Genomic DNA, 16,114 nt, shown 5'->3' with positions numbered 1-16,114 from the left:
ACCTCATACATAAAAAGATTTCCCATGCCTTATCTCTCCAGTCACCCACCACTTCCCAAAGTCCCACTGTCTGGCCACAGAGGATCATTTCCCTCATGACTCACTACCACCCGGTTCTAAAACAAATGAATCACATTCTCCATCAGGGTTTCAGCTACCTCTCGTTGAGCCCTGAAATGAGGAATGTCCTTCCCATTATTCTTCCAACCCTTCCCAAAGTGGTATTCCAGTGCCCTCCGAACCTACACAATACCATCGTCCATCCCTATAAAATTCCTGATCCATAACCCTCCTGGGCTCAACTTTCATTAGTCAATGTCCTTACCCATCTAGCGCCTGCCTGTTCCCATTCCAACACTACACATACCTCTGTTCCAACGACGCACCCTCAGTCTTTTTACTTCTCTCCTTTTCTGCTACAACTCACGCCACTTCCCCCTCCCCCCCTCTGTCTAATCTCTCGACTGTGGCTAATTGCCCTACCCTCTCTCCACCCCATCCCTGTATGCTCCACAAGCCCAGCTCTACCCTGGTATTCCTCCGCTCTCCGCCCCAGCCTCCTCCTAATCCCCACCACCCAGTTGCTTCCCCCATCATGAGCTGCTGCTCACAGTCAGCCTTCGCTGCCAGAGACTGTGTGTGTGTGTGTGTGTGTGTGTTTTGTCTACTTTCGACGAAGGTCTTTGTGTGTGTGTGTGTGTGTGTGTGTGTGTGTGTGTGTGTGTGTGTGTGTGTGTGTTTTGTCTACTTTCGACGAAGGTCTTGTTGGCTGAAAGCTCACTTTCTGACAGTCTTTTTGTTGTGCGTATCTGCAACTAAGTATCTCTGCTATGTGGTGAGTAGCAACTATCCTTTTCCTAGTATAAGATAAGTGATTTATGTTGTTTCCACTATGTGCTTTGGCACTCAGACTCTAACTTTAAATTATGTATCAAAGTTCCATCACATGTTAAAAACCTGTCCAAAAATGCATCCCCTTTACTACTGAAATTAATTTAAAGCTCAGTAGAAACACAAAGTATCTGTTCTTGATGATGAATAGTAAGCTCTTCAGAACCTCATCTTGCACAGTATTAAGAAGCTGTTTGTTTTGAATGATGGAATGAGTAGTGCCAACACTTACGTGGCATCAGCAGTTTGTTCAACCGTAAACTGTAGGTTTTTTTGAATACTCAATCAGTATGAGATTGCAAAACTGATATTGATGCTGCTACCAGCCACCCAGAGTGGCATTTGTCATTTATTCTTTAGTAGTCACATTTAAACCTTTTGCACACGTGTAAAAACTCACACTGTTCAACCAAATACAGTTTTATTGTGCGTTCATCCAAGATAATTTGTCAGGTGGTTATATACTTTCAGAAAGCAAAAATCAGACCACAGAATGCTGTTCTTAAAAAGTATTTAATAAATGTGCACACACCATCTTAACTAAGGTATGAAGAACATTTATGTAAATATTAATGAAACAGGTAACTAACACTCTTCAAAAGGTTGCTGACTAATACTTAAAAAAGCTTTGATTCCCTGTGTCAGCCATTCTAAACATTTTTATGACAACAAAGATGTAAGTAGTTTTTCAGAAACAAGTGGATATAAGGATCACACCACACTCATTGACACCAAATATAATGTTGTTTGAGAGGAGACTGGCAAAATAATTATGGAACATATCTCAACAAATCATATCCTTTGTGAAATGGTGACAAAGACACAGACAAAGTCACAACGATATCATTTGAGTAGTGACTTTGGACTAAAAATTTCCACTGGGACTGATTCTGGTATTGGAAGTTAGAATCTATGGCTAACTGTGTTCTTACTTTTGTTGAGTTATGTGTGTGTTGCTATGCGCACCCTACTGTCTATATTGTTTAATGTTTCGTTCACTCAATCTTGTGATACCAGATGAGGAGCTACTTGAATAAGGAAACTACATCGTCATCAGGATTTATCTACTGGCAATAACGGCTGGAGAGATTGGCAATGTGCATATCACATCCCATGATCATAGATTACTCCTCATACTGCCATGTAGGCAGCAGTTGGCCAATCGGAACAGGCCTTGATCAATCATAACAGGCCTAAGGCCTAATCCTTCAGTGGTGTTTACATTTAGATTTAGTGTTTACTTTATAATTTTTTGCTACATAAATAGTTAATAAATTAATATTTAGCAAATTGAAGCCACCCTGAGCCACACTTATGTTACTTGTTTATACTTAACATGTTGTTTACAATGCAATATTCTTTTTGAAACTGAAGCTAAAGGCATGGAAGAGCAACAATGGAGAGAAAATAAATGGAAAATTAGAAAACAATAAAAACTGTATACTTATTTTTCTTAAGTGTGTGTTGAAAGATATCTTTTCGTATTTTTCCCATTATCCTGTAATAATTGTTATTACAAAGAGGACATCAGACTGCAACATGTATGGTGTTATGGAAGATAGGTTGCATTTAAGTAAAGATTAAGTGAAGAGAATAGGAAACATATATGATATTTAAACACACTTAAGAGAAATCAGCTAGTCTTAGCTGGGTGCAAGTGTGGTGAACCAAGAATACTTGTGCTGGAGGCTGTCAGTTGTCAGTTACCATAAACTCTAGGCATGCATCAGCAACAGTGTGTAATCACACACACACACACACACACACAAAAGCAGTAACACAAAATTAAAAATTAGCTATTGGAAAAGGAAACTTCAGAAACCATCAGACCTTTGGAAGCTGCTTGTATCTGATGAGGACACTTTTGAGGAAGGCATGGAGTCGAGTTTGGTTGAGAAAACCATAAGTTCCCATTGACCAAGAAAACCCTCACTAGTAAAATAGCCCCATATTAGAGTGAACTATTAGACTCTGAACACATGTGCAACAAATTAAACTCAAAGGGTACAGTTACACTGTATGTTGAAGATGAGCTAAATGGTAAAAGCAACTGCTTTCCTCAGGTCCTATTTGTAACCTCCTTCCCCAAGTAATATGTTTGACTGATGAGAGTGGTGCTGCTTTTAATGATTAACCTAAAAAGTCCTTCGTAGCAAGTTGTAGGTGGATCACTCTGGGATGTTAGCTTGTCTAACTGTCAAATTTTTACTGCCAACTTGTGCATTTAGTCAGGCTTTTATCTTGCAAAGAATTAGTTTTAATGAAATCATCTTCTGGTATCCAAATTTTTTCACTCGTGAATTAATGAAAAATGTAGCCTCAGAGGCTGCTTCTGGATTCTGTGTAATACCATTTGGGTGTGGTATCACAGATTCCCAACTCCAGTGGATCTGGGTTCAATATTCATATGGAGGAGATGAGCCGCCTACCACAGCCAGCGGTCTTCTGTGGTTTTTGTGATCTCGCCTACGTAAGCCAAATGACATATTTTGTCCATCCTTCCACAACAGCAAATCATCCTTCACTGAATCTAGATGGTGTGTAATATTAATGGTGAGTGGAAAACCACTTTCATCTGAAATTTTCAGAAGATTCTGGCTACCTTGTATGTGATACTGTCAATGGAGGGAAGAAAAGCTAGAGACTTTTTGCAGTATGCTCTCCTCTTTAGCCACTTTTTAATTATTTTTCTGAGTAGAATACCAGGTTTGCCTGAACACAGTGTTTAGATAGGTGAGCTCTTTACACAAATTATCTGGATCTGAGACTGTGTGAGCTCTGTGTGCAAGTGCTGTAAGAACATTCATAGTTAGCAATGGGTGATGACAAGTTTCAGGTGGATATCACCCCTTTGTTTCGACTTGCTCTTTTTTAACATATCGTATGCTGGATCAACAACATCTGGAGTAGGCTGATGGCATCACCATCAGTAGCCCACAGTTTCTCCTGGTGGCCTACTTATTTATGCAGGATTTTGAGGGGACAGCACTGGAATCAGTGACTCTTTAGACGATTAATTTTGGAGGTATGTGGACAATACGTTCAAAGTATGGCCTCATGAAGAACATAAATTAATAGACTTTATACATTGCCGCAGTTCCATAAAAAATTGTCTGCCTTTGCTGGTTAATAGAAGAATGCCGGTTCTCTGAGGCATTCAGTTTACCATAAACCTTGTCATACTGATTTGTATTTACAGTGGTAGAGTTGTCGTCATCTGTTGCAAACTATAAATGTGCTTAAATCACTTGCACACAGAGCTCACATAGCATCAGAACCAGATGGTTTCTCTAAAGATTTCATCCTTCTGAAGACATCATTTGGGAAAAACTTATATTCTACCAAGAAGATTAACAGGGCACTGACAGTTAAATAAAAAAACCAGAATGTGCATAAGGAGGGGAGTACACTGACAAAATCTCCAGCTTTTCTTCACGTTTTTGGTTATATTTTGTCGAAGAAAGTCAGCATTCTCTGAGAATTTCTAGTGAAAATGGCTTTCTATCCACAATTAGGCTTACAGTCCTTCTAGGTTCAATGAAACGTTTGTTATTACAGAACGATGGAATTCCCCAGATACTTTGTCAATATGATGTGGCTTACATAGACCAGATCATATACACCATGGAAGAATGCTGCACTGGATGTCACAATGCTGCATGCACCTTTTGCAGCTAAGAAATTCTTCTGTTGTTGAATCTCCACTAGTCATTCAATGCAGTATGATGAAACAATAATTTTGGCCACGTCAACATATTTTTGGGACTAGATTATTTGCAAATATGTCCAGTGGAAAATCAGATGAACAATGATACCAGCTGGATAGTGCATGGAACACAGTCATTCCCAAGATTTGCTCAAATTGGGGATGATAGAGCACACCGATGGCTGTGACAATTGTCAACCCTTAAGGACAGCTGAGACCCACAGTTTCTCCAGTGAGGGTGCCGCGCATCAGGTAGTGTAATTTCTCTGTCACCATTACCTTAATGCATGCTTGGAAAACAGCGCATCAGTCAAGTGCAGAATGGAGGAAGCCTTTATTAGCTTTGAGTGGTTCACCTGAGAATGACAGGAAGATTTCCATTTGAAATATTGTGGAATATAGTAAATGGCAACCAGCTGCAAGCTCAAAATTTATTTGAACCTTCAGTTTACCAGGAAAATTTAAAAACTCTCAGCAAATGTTTCTTCTCCATGTGTGAGCTGAACTCTACATTGCCTTGGGCATGTAACATGACACCTCATCAAGATACAATGTATTATAGCACATTGTGCAAATTGCATCATGCTGCTAAGGTTACACTGTGTTGTGTGCAATGAGAACATCTGTTACCAATACCTTGCTTTATCCTTCCCCTTTCTGAGCTAATGCTTATCACCAATGACCTCTACATTGACAGGACATAAAATGTAATCTTCTCTCCTTCCAATGAGGTCAAATTTCTGTGATGTAACAGTCATAGACATTTAATGTGTTATTGCGAGGGTTCACTAGGTGGCAAAATTGTAGTAAATTGTAGTAAATTGTGTAGGGTCTTGCCTGTAAGTCTATTGCTTATTATTGTTATTCTTTTTAGTGTACTTTAAATAATAGTTCACAGGATTAAATAACAGTGTTCATTTATTAGATGAATTTATACAACGCATTGTATATGTGGATAGTTCAGTATCAATTCCAGTACTGAAACAAACTCAGAGCTTTTCGCATGTGGTATATCATACACATTCTTGCATATATATATATATATATATATATATATATATATATATATATACACACACACAAAAACTATGTATATGTTCTAATACATAATACAATATGCAAAACGTGGACTTGTGAGCCAAAATATTAATAATAAACTGCATGATTTCTTAGTTGTGTAAGGCAATGTTCAAAAGGAAAAATTCCTGATTTTAAGGATGAAAAATGTATGTAGCTATGTTTTCATACCCTTGTTAGTTATTTCTTTTAACATCTGTTGTCACTGATGCCATAACAGCTTTATGTCGTCCATTCGATTCTCTATGTTAACTAAATCAAAAATTTTGTACTGATTTGTCACCATTAGTTCTAAGGCCCCCCCATGAACCATGGACCTTGCCGTTGGTAGGGAGGCTTGCATGCCTCAGCGATACAGATACCTGCACCGTAGGTGCAACCACAACGGAGGGGTATCTGTTGAGAGGCCAGACAAACGTGTGGTTCCTGAAGAGAGGCAGCAGCCTTTTCAGTAGTTGCAAGGGCAACAGTCTGGATGATTAACTGATCTGGCCTTGCAACACTAACCAAAACAGCCTCGCTGTGCTGGTACTGCGAACAGATGAAAGCAAGGGGAAACTACGGCCTTAATTTTTCCCGAGGGCATGCAGCTTTACTGTATGGTTAAATGATGATGGCATCCTCTTGGGTAAAATATTCCGGAGGTAAAATAGTCCCACATTCGGATCTCCGGGCGAGTACTACTCAGGAGACAACGTTATCAGGAGAAAGAAAACTGACGTTCTACGGATCGGAGCGTGGAATGTCAGATCACTTAATCGGGCAGGTAGGTCAGAAAATTTAAAAAGGGAAATGGATAGGTTAAGGATAGATATAGTGGGGATTAGTGAAGTTCGGTGGAAGGAGGAACAAGACTTCTGGTCAGGTGAATACACGGTTATAAACACAAAATCAAATAGGGGTCATGCAGGAGTAGGTTTGATAATGAATAGGAAAATAGGAATGCGGGTAAGCTACTACAAACAGCATTGTGAACGCATTATTGTGGCAAAGATAGATACGAAGCCCACACCTACTACAGTAGTACAAGTTTATATGCCAACTAGCTCTGCAGATGACGAAGAAATTGAAGAAATGTATGATGAAATAAAAGAAATTATTCAGATAGTGAAGGGTGGCAGAAATTTAATAGTCATGGGTGACTGGAATTCGGTAGTAGGAAAAGGGAGAGAAGGAAACATAGTAGGTGAATATGGATTGGGGCTAAGAAATGAAAGAGGAAGCCGCCTGGTAGAATTTTGCACAGAGCACAACTTAATCATAGCTAAGACTTGGTTCAAGAATCATGAAAGAAGGTTGCATACATAGAAGAACCCTGGAGATACTAAAAGGTTTCAGATAGATTATATAATGGTAAGACAGAGATTTAGGAACCAGGTTTTAAATTGTAAGACATTTCCAGAGGGGCAGATGTGGACTCTGACCATACTCTATTGGTTATGAACTGTAGATTTAAACTGAAGAAACTGCAAAAAGGTGGGAATTTAAGGAGATGGGACCTGGATAAACTGAAAGAACCAGAGGCTGTACAGAGTTTCAGGGAGAGCATAAGAGAACAATTGTCAGGAATGGGGGAAAGAAATACAGTAAAAGAAGAATGGGTAGCTCTGAGGGATGAAGTAGTGAAGGCAGCAGAGGATCAAGTAGGTAAAAAGACGAGGGCTAGTAGAAATCCTTGGGTAACAGAAGATATATTGAATTTAATTGATGAAAGGAGAAAATATAAAAATGCAGTAAATGAAGCAAGCAAAAAGGAATACAAATGTCTCAAAAATAAGATTGACAGGAAGTGCAAAATGGCTAACCAGGGATGGCTAGCGGACAAATGTAATGATGTAGAGGCTTATCTCACTAGGGGTAAGATAGATACTGCCTACAGGAAAATCAAATGAGTATGATGGGCAAACATCTATTAGGCGCACTACGAATGTAGTGGTGTGGACATGTAGGGAATGTGTATCTCACGGGGAGCGTGCAAGGGATAAGTCCCTGCAGACGCGCTGTCCTCTGTGCCCGCGGTGGCTCAGATGGATAGAGCGTCTGCCATGTAAGCAGGCGATCCCGGGTTTGAGTCCTGGTCAGGGCACACATTTTCAACATGTCCCCAATGAAGTACATCAACGCCTGTTTGCAGCTAGGGTGTCCATTTAATTATCATTTCATTTCTAGCAAAGCTGCATGGTCATCCACGCTAACTGTTCTTTCGGGAACAGATACTACCGTCATATATAGTTAAAATTAAAGAGACCTTTGGAGATAAGAGAACCACTTGTATGAATATCAAGAGCTCAGATGGAAGCCCAGTTCTAAGCAAAGAAGGGAAAGCAGAATGGTGGAAGGAGTATATAGAGGGTCTATACAAGGGCAATGTCCTTGAGGACAATATTATGGAAATGGAAGAGGATGTAGATGAAGATGAAATGGGAGATATGATACTGCGTGAAGAGTTTGACAGAGCACTGAAAGACCTGAGTCGAAACAAGGCCCCCGGAGTAGACAACATTCCATTGGAACTACTGACGGCCTTGGCAGAGCCAGTCCTGACAAAACTCTACCATCTGGTGAGCGAGATGTATGAAACAGGCGAAATACCCTCAGACTTCAAGAAGAATATAATAATTCCAATTCCAAAGAAAGCAGGTGTTGACAGGTGTGAAAATTACCGAACTATCAGTTTAATAAGTCACAGCTGCAAAATACTAACACACATTCTTTACAGACGAATGGAAAAACTAGTAGAAGCCGACATCGGGGAAGATCAGTTTGGATTCCGTAGAAATGCTGGAACACATGTGGCAATACTGACCCTACGACTAGAAGCTAGATTAAGAAAGGGCAAACCTATGTTTCTAGCATTTGTAGACTTAGAGAAAGCTTTTGACAATGTTGACTGGAATACTCTCTTTCAAATTCTGAAGGTGGCAGGGGTAAAATACACGGAGGAAAAGGCTATTTACAATTTGTACAGAAATCAGATGGCAGTTATAAGAGTCGAGGGACATAAAAGGGAAGCAGTGGTTGGGAAAGGGGTGAGACAGGGTTGTAGCCTCTCCCCAATGTTATTCAATCTGTATATTGAGCAAGCAGTGAAAGAAACAAAAGAAAAATTCGGAGTAGGTATTAAAATCCATGTAGAAGAAATAAAAACTTTGAGGTTCTCCAATGACATTGTAATTCTGTCGGAGACAGCAAAGGACTTGGAAGAGCAGTTGAACGGAATGGATAGTGTCTTGAAAAGAGGATATAAGATGAACATCAACAAAAGCAAAACGAGGATAATGGAATGCAGCCGAATTAAGTCGTGTGATGCTGAGGGAGTTAGATTAGGAAATGAGACACTTAAAGTAGTAAAGGAGTTTTGCTATTTGGGGAGTAAACTAACTGATGATGGTCGTAGTAGAGAGGATATAAAGTGTAGACTGGCAATGGCAAGGAATGCGTTTCTGAAGAAGAGAAATTTGTTAACATCGAGTATAGATTTAAGTGTCAGGAAGTCATTTCTGAAAGTAATTGTATGGAGTGTAGCCATGTATGGAAGTGAAACGTGGAAGATAAACAGTTTAGACAAGAAGAGAATAGAAGCTTTTGAAATGTGGTGCCACAGAAGAATGCTGAAGATAAGGTGGGTAGATCACGTAACTAATGAGGAAGTATTAAATAGGATTGGGGAGAAGAGAAGTTTGTGGCACAACTTGACTAGAAGAAGGGATCGGTTGGTAGGACATGTTCTGAGGCATCAAGGGATCACCAATTTAGTATTGGAGGGCAGCGTGGAGGGTAAAAATCGTAAAGGGAGACAAAGAGATAAATACACTAAGCAGATTCAGAAGGTTGTAGGTTGTGGTAGGTACTGGGAGATGAAGAAGCTTGCACAAGATAGAGTAGCATGGAGAGCTGCATCAAAATCAGTCTCGGGACTGAAGACTACCACAACAACAACAACAACAACAGTTCTAAGGTGTTCACTCAAAGTAATTACCAAATGAGATGTTTGGTACACTATCCAAAGAATTTCCATCCCTGGTTTAATCATGTGGACACCCAGTGTACAGCCAGCAAACTGAAACTACCGTAACATTACCTATAAATTTGCTAAATATGTTCTCCGAGTTTCTCTATCGCTTTCAGCCAGGTATTTGATGAGTTGGTTTTAGACATCATGATATGTACATTTGCCCTTGTAAAAGTCATTCACAGATGAATAAAGCTAGTACTATTGCTACTACATCAAGTATCAATAATAACCTCACAAAGTATTATCCATTTATTTTCAGCAACAACTACAGTAACACCATTGGCATCCAGCCCATCGTTGTGATTAAACAGAACTTAAGATTGTATTGGTATCACTTCTGAGTTCAGCCAAAATTTTTGTCTCCTGTGTCCATCTTTTCCTTAGAGCTTCTTCATTCATTCATCCATCCCATTCTGTAGATCCCATCAAGACAGAGAAGCTACATAGTATGAATAAAACATTTTGCCATAGAGATGCTTCTATGATTAGCTGCATTCATGTTGTACATTTAAAAGAGTCACCATTAAAGATAATTGACATGTTTTATGTTAAAGGTTCTTTTACAGACTGGAAAGCTTCCTAATTTTTGGCATCTGTAATAAGCAGAAAAATTTTGACAAATACTTTGTTCTCCATGACTTTACGTATGTAGTTGGTCAAAATGCTGTAATTTTCAAAACAGTGCTTATGATTATGCTATTTAGTTTCTATTTGTCTATTAAAAGTGGTTGAGTAGCTGTGTCTGTATACAGACAGATGTCAATGAACATCAATTATGTATTCTACGAAAGTTGCTTGGATACAATAAGCAATGGTTTTCATCTGTAATAACTGAACGTCCATAATTCCAGGATTTTGATAATTTACTGGAGGAAATTACAAATTTGTATGCCAACTAGCTCTGCAGATGACGAAGAAATTGAAGAAATGTTTGATGAAATAAAATAAATTATTCAGATAGTGAAGGGAGACGAAAATTTAATAGTCATGGGTGACTGGAATTTGGTAGTAGGAAAAGGGAGAGAAGGAAACATAGTAGGTGAATATGGATTGGGGCTAAGAAATGAAAGAGGAAGCCGCCTGGTAGAATTTTGCACAGAGCACAACATAATCATAGCTAACACTTGGTTTAAGAATCATGAAAGAAGGTTGTATACATGGAAGAACCCTGGAGATACTAAAAGGTATCATATTATATAATGGTAAGACAGAGATTTAGGAACCAGGTTTTAAATTGTAAGACATTTCCAGGGGCAGATGTGGACTCTGACCACAATCTATTGGTTATGAACTGTAGATTAAAACTGAAGAAACTGCAAAAAGGTGGGAATTTAAGGAGATGGGACCTGGATAAACTGACTAAACCAGAGTTTGTACAGAGTTTCAGGGAGAGCATAAGGGAACAATTGACGGGAATGGGGGAAACAACTACAGTAGAAGAAGAATGGGTAGCTTTGAGGGATGAAGTAGCGAAGGCAGCAGAGGATCAAGTAGGTAAAAAGACGAGGGCTAGTAGAAATCCTTGGGTAACAGAAGAAATATTGAATTTAATTGATGAAAGGAGAAAATATAAAAATGCAGTAAATGAAGCAGGCAAAAAGGAATACAAACGTCTCAAAAATGAGATCGACAGGAAGTGCAAAATGGCTAAGCAGGGATGGCTAGAGGACAAATGTAAGGATATAGAGGCCTATCTCACTAGGGGTAAGATAGATACTGCCTACAGGAAAATTAAAGAGACCTTTGGAGATAAGAGAACCACTTGTATGAATATCAAGAGCTCAGATGGAAACCCAGTTCTAAGCAAAGAAGGGAAAGCAGAAAGGTGGAAGGAGTATATAGAGGGTCTATACAAGGGCGATGTACTTGAGGACAATTTTATGGAAATGGAAGAGGATGTAGATGAAGATGAAATGGGAGATATGATACTGCGTGAAGAGTTTGACAGAGCACTGAAAGACCTGAGTCGAAACAAGGCCCCCGGAGTAGACAACATTCCATTGGAACTACTGACGGCCTTGGCAGAGCCAGTCCTGACAAAACTCTACCATCTGGTGAGCAAGATGTATGAAACAGGCGAAATACCCTCAGACTTCAAGAAGAATATAGTAATTCCAATCCCAAAGAAAGCAGGTGTTGACAGATGTGAAAATTACCGAACTATCAGTTTAATAAGTCACAGCTGCAAAATACTAACACGAATTCTTTACAGACGAATGGAAAAACTAGTAGAAGCCAACCTCGGGGAAGATCAGTTTGGATTCTGTAGAAACACTGGAACACGTGAGGCAATACTGACCTTATGACTTATCTTAGAAGAAAGATTAAGGAAAGGCAAACCTACGTTTCTAGCATTTGTAGACTTAGAGAAAGCTTTTGACAATGTTGACTGGAATACTCTCTTTCAAATTCTAAAGGTGGCAGGGGTAAAATACAGGGAGCGAAAGGCTATTTACAATTTGTACAGAAACCAGATGGCAGTTACAAGAGTCGAGGGGTATGAAAGGGAAGCAGTGGTTGGGAAGGGAGTGAGACAGGGTTGTAGCCTCTCCCCGATGTTATTCAATCTGTATATTGAGCAAGCAGTAAAGGAAACAAAAGAAAAATTCGGAGTAGGTATTAAAATTCATGGAGAAGAAATAAAAACTTTGAGGTTCACTGATGACATTGTAATTCTGTCAGAGACAGCAAAGGACTTGGAAGAGCAGTTGAATGGAATGGACAGGGTCTTGAAAGGAGGATATAAGAAGAACATCAACAAAAGCAAAACGAGGATAATGGAATGTAGTCTAAGTAAGTCGGGTGATGCTGAGGGAATTAGATTAGGAAATGAGACACTTAAAGTAGTAAAGGAGTTTAGCTATTTGGGGAGCAAAATAACTGATGATGGTCGAAGTAGAGAGGATATAAAATGTAGACTGGCAATGGCAAGGAAAGCGTTTCTGAAGAAGAGAAATTTGTTAACATTGAGTATAGATTTAAGTGTCAGGAAGTCATTTCTGAAAGTATTTGTATGGAGTGTAGCCATGTATGCATGTGAAACGTGGATGATAAATAGTTTGAACAAGAAGAGAATAGAAGCTTTCGAAATGTGGTGTTACAGAAGAATGCTGAAGATTAGATGGATAGATCACATAACTAATGAGGAAGTATTGAATAGGATTGGGGAGAAGAGAAGTTTGTGGCACAACTTGACCAGAAGAAGGGATCGGTTGGTAGGACATGTTCTGAGGCATCAAGGGATCACCAATTTAGTATTGGAGGGCATCGTGGAGGGTAAAAATCGTAGAGGGAGACCAAGAGATGAATACACTAAGCAGATTCAGAAGGATGTAGGTTGCAGTAGGTACTGGGAGATGAAAAAGCTTGCACAGGATAGAGTAGCATGGAGAGCTGCATCAAACCAGTCTCAGGACTGAAGACCACAACAACAACAACATCAACCTTAACTGTAATACTCCACAAGATTTCTCCATAAGATAGCAAAGTGCGATAATTGTTTACGCCACCACTTCCTGTTGCTGCATCTCATTCTGAGTTGATACATGATCTGTATAAAAATCAATGTGGCTGTATCATTAACAAGTTCTTTGAGATGAGATTCCAAGAAATGTTGATGAAGTAGGTAAATCACTCAGGTGCATTATTCAGCAACTACATTAGCAGCTTGCTGATGGGCTGATATTTCTCTTTTTGTTTTGCTTTCTGAGCTTACACACATTGCTAGGTGATTTCTCTTGTTGCCTATAACATCAGGAAGTATGCCAGTATAGCAAATTGCTTTTACCAGTGATTGATTTCTGTCTCAGAGAGTAATTTATAAAGAGATGTTAAAGATGTTGCAGGGAGGTGTATTTTAACCAGATGTTGTGAATACTTTTTATTTGGGGCCTGTTAAATAATCCTCTTTCATTACCAAATGTCATATTAATGCCAATGTTATGTATTTCAGGTACCAGGGCACTGACCAATATGACTATGCAATTTAATAAGTTAAATAAAATTGGCCATAGTTTCAACACGAAGAAAGCAAAATCAATTGTCTCAGATGAAACACAACTGAAGGTACATAAATATGGGAAACAAATCCTTATTTAGGACATCATAGATGAACTGTGGATAACTTTTTTGTTTTATTTCCAGGAAATGTCTGGTGTACAAGGCAGAGGGGAAATGCATGTGTCATACAGTAAGGTTTCCAGTGATGAAGAAGGTGATGATGCTATTACATATGCTCCAGGTCACCAGGAACCTGTTATGCCTATAAATCACTCACATATTTCCTTCTCAAAAATCAAGGTAAAACCTGTGGACTCCTATCTTCCAAGTGTGGGTATTATAATGTCAACAAGAGTAAGTGAAAACATGTGTACAAGAAATACAGAAAGAATTGCCATTCTTAATCAGACTGATGAACTCTTTCCTTTGGCTGCACCACATATAGACAGTGTGTCTTTATCCCAGGTAGTTCAGAACGTATCCATTCGTAGACATATTCTGACACATTCTCGTACAGATTTAAGTTTAGATGTGTCAAGTCTACATTCGGCTAATGTGACATCAAAAAATTCTTCTCTCACCCCAAGTCCTCTCAGACCAGGTTCAACAACACCCGAGATAACTATAGAGAATACAGCAGTTTCAAGTACAACCCTTAATCGGCAAGAACCTCAAAAATTTGATGGTTTAGAATTTACATGTCCAGAGAAATCAGGAGAAAATGCAAATGAAATGCAAAAAGGAGAAAGAAAATTGTCAACTGGAGCAAAATTAACTCCTCCAAATACTCTTCCACTGACACGAAAGTTATCACATTCTTCAGGTGAAGTTGATGGGGGGCAGATTACCAAAACCAAAGAATTTACTAAGCAGAAAAATGAGAATATCAACCAAAGATCTTCAAATATTAAATTTGGAGACAGTGATAGACATTTGATTGGGAGTTTGAGATGTTCTTCAGAAAGGGAGCTTTGCTTCAATATTACATCTTCACAGAGTGAAAATGCATTGCGTTCCATAAGAAGTGGTTTCACGAATGCAATTACCAGTCCAGTGGCAGTAACAAAAGATCTTGTCCTCTCACCATTTTCAAAAATTGCCAAAGGTATGCAAAATCTTGGAGCTAATTTAGATCCACGCAAGCTAAAAGGACCTGCTACAGGTGTTTCAGGCATGGGACGACACACTGTGATGGAACAACATTGCGAGGAAATACAAAGGCTACAAGAAAAATGGAAAAGTTGTAGAACCCGTCTCATTGCATTGTAAATTACTGCACAGAGACTTATCATGTATGAACATTGTCTTATGTGTAATATCTGCATTACTTTGACACTGGATGCTGGCCGTTCAAGTGCGCACTGTAAATGTCAGTGAAAACTTTGCTTCCTGTTTTTTTGTTAGTTTTATTTTACTTTACAAAGGCAGGACAAAATGTGATAAGATAATGTACACAAATGTTGTCTTTATCATTTTTTATTAAGTTTGTGTGGTTCACTTCTCTAATAATTAAATTTTTAGCATTCATAGTGAACTGTCTTGCAACTGTAAAATAGTTTTGCTCTTACTGTGATGTTTACATCCATTTTAGTTTTCTATTTTATAATTGTTATTTATTGCTATTTATTGTCATTGTTAGCATGGGACACCAAATCACATTTTCTGTATGTACAGAATCACAAGAGAATACTTAAATTTGTGATAAGTGTTTGTCAGCCTTTCAACAATATGCATGAATAAATCCTCACTTCCAAAAACACTACCCTACCATCCCTACAGAACATAACGTCACATTTAATGGAAACCACACATAAATAATACTGAACAAATTTGTTGCAGATCTTTCAAAGACTAAATCCCAAAAAACATATTCACTTCAAAAGTCTGTGGAGTTATTACACAGCAGAAGTTCTTAAATGCAAGGCATAATTACTGTATGTTTATTTATACAAAGTAAGAAAAAGCTGTTGTACAGTTGCAAATGAAATATATGTTTGTCTTTCATTTTTAATTATATGTTCATAGTGTGTTTTCAAGGCAGTGTTTTATGTCATTTTTTTGTGTCGTTCATCTTCAGTCATAGACTTGAAATATAAGTGTTTTTGCAGAATTTTTGTTGACATAAGCTGGAATGACCCTTCATGTAATGTCTTTTAAGTCAGTTGCTTTATACATGCACTGCATCACTAAAGATTGCTCTGTATTGTTGTCATAAGCTTCATTGTAATTCATTATTGTTAGAACTTATCATTATTATAATAAAAACTAAGATTGATAATTTTTATACTTACTTAATTCTTCTGGGTTTTCTGTAAATTGCACAAAACAACCAAACTAAACCACAATTTTAAAAAAAAGTAATTTGATTGATGATATGACACTGATGTTCAGTATAAGGAGAAAAATGGTTTGCCAACAATTATTTA

General features: G+C 38.4%; 1 protein-coding gene across 1 annotated transcript in view; it reads left to right on the top strand.

The window, feature by feature from the left end:
- LOC126251772 (phosphatidylinositide phosphatase SAC2) overlaps positions 1-15,145 on the top strand; it is a 385,804-nt gene extending 370,659 nt beyond the window's left edge. The window contains exons 15-16 of the mRNA XM_049952395.1: positions 13,642-13,754; positions 13,833-15,145. Coding sequence (XP_049808352.1) covers positions 13,642-13,754; positions 13,833-14,957 — 1,238 coding nt within the window. The 3' untranslated portion in view covers positions 14,958-15,145. The remainder of the gene's footprint in view (positions 1-13,641; positions 13,755-13,832) is intronic.
- Positions 15,146-16,114: the final 969 nt, after the last annotated feature.

The sequence above is a fragment of the Schistocerca nitens genome, chromosome 4 (genome assembly GCF_023898315.1).
Source record: "Schistocerca nitens isolate TAMUIC-IGC-003100 chromosome 4, iqSchNite1.1, whole genome shotgun sequence".
Classification (NCBI taxonomy): Eukaryota; Metazoa; Arthropoda; class Insecta; order Orthoptera; family Acrididae; genus Schistocerca; species Schistocerca nitens.
This window is presented reverse-complemented; position numbering and strand designations above follow the sequence as displayed.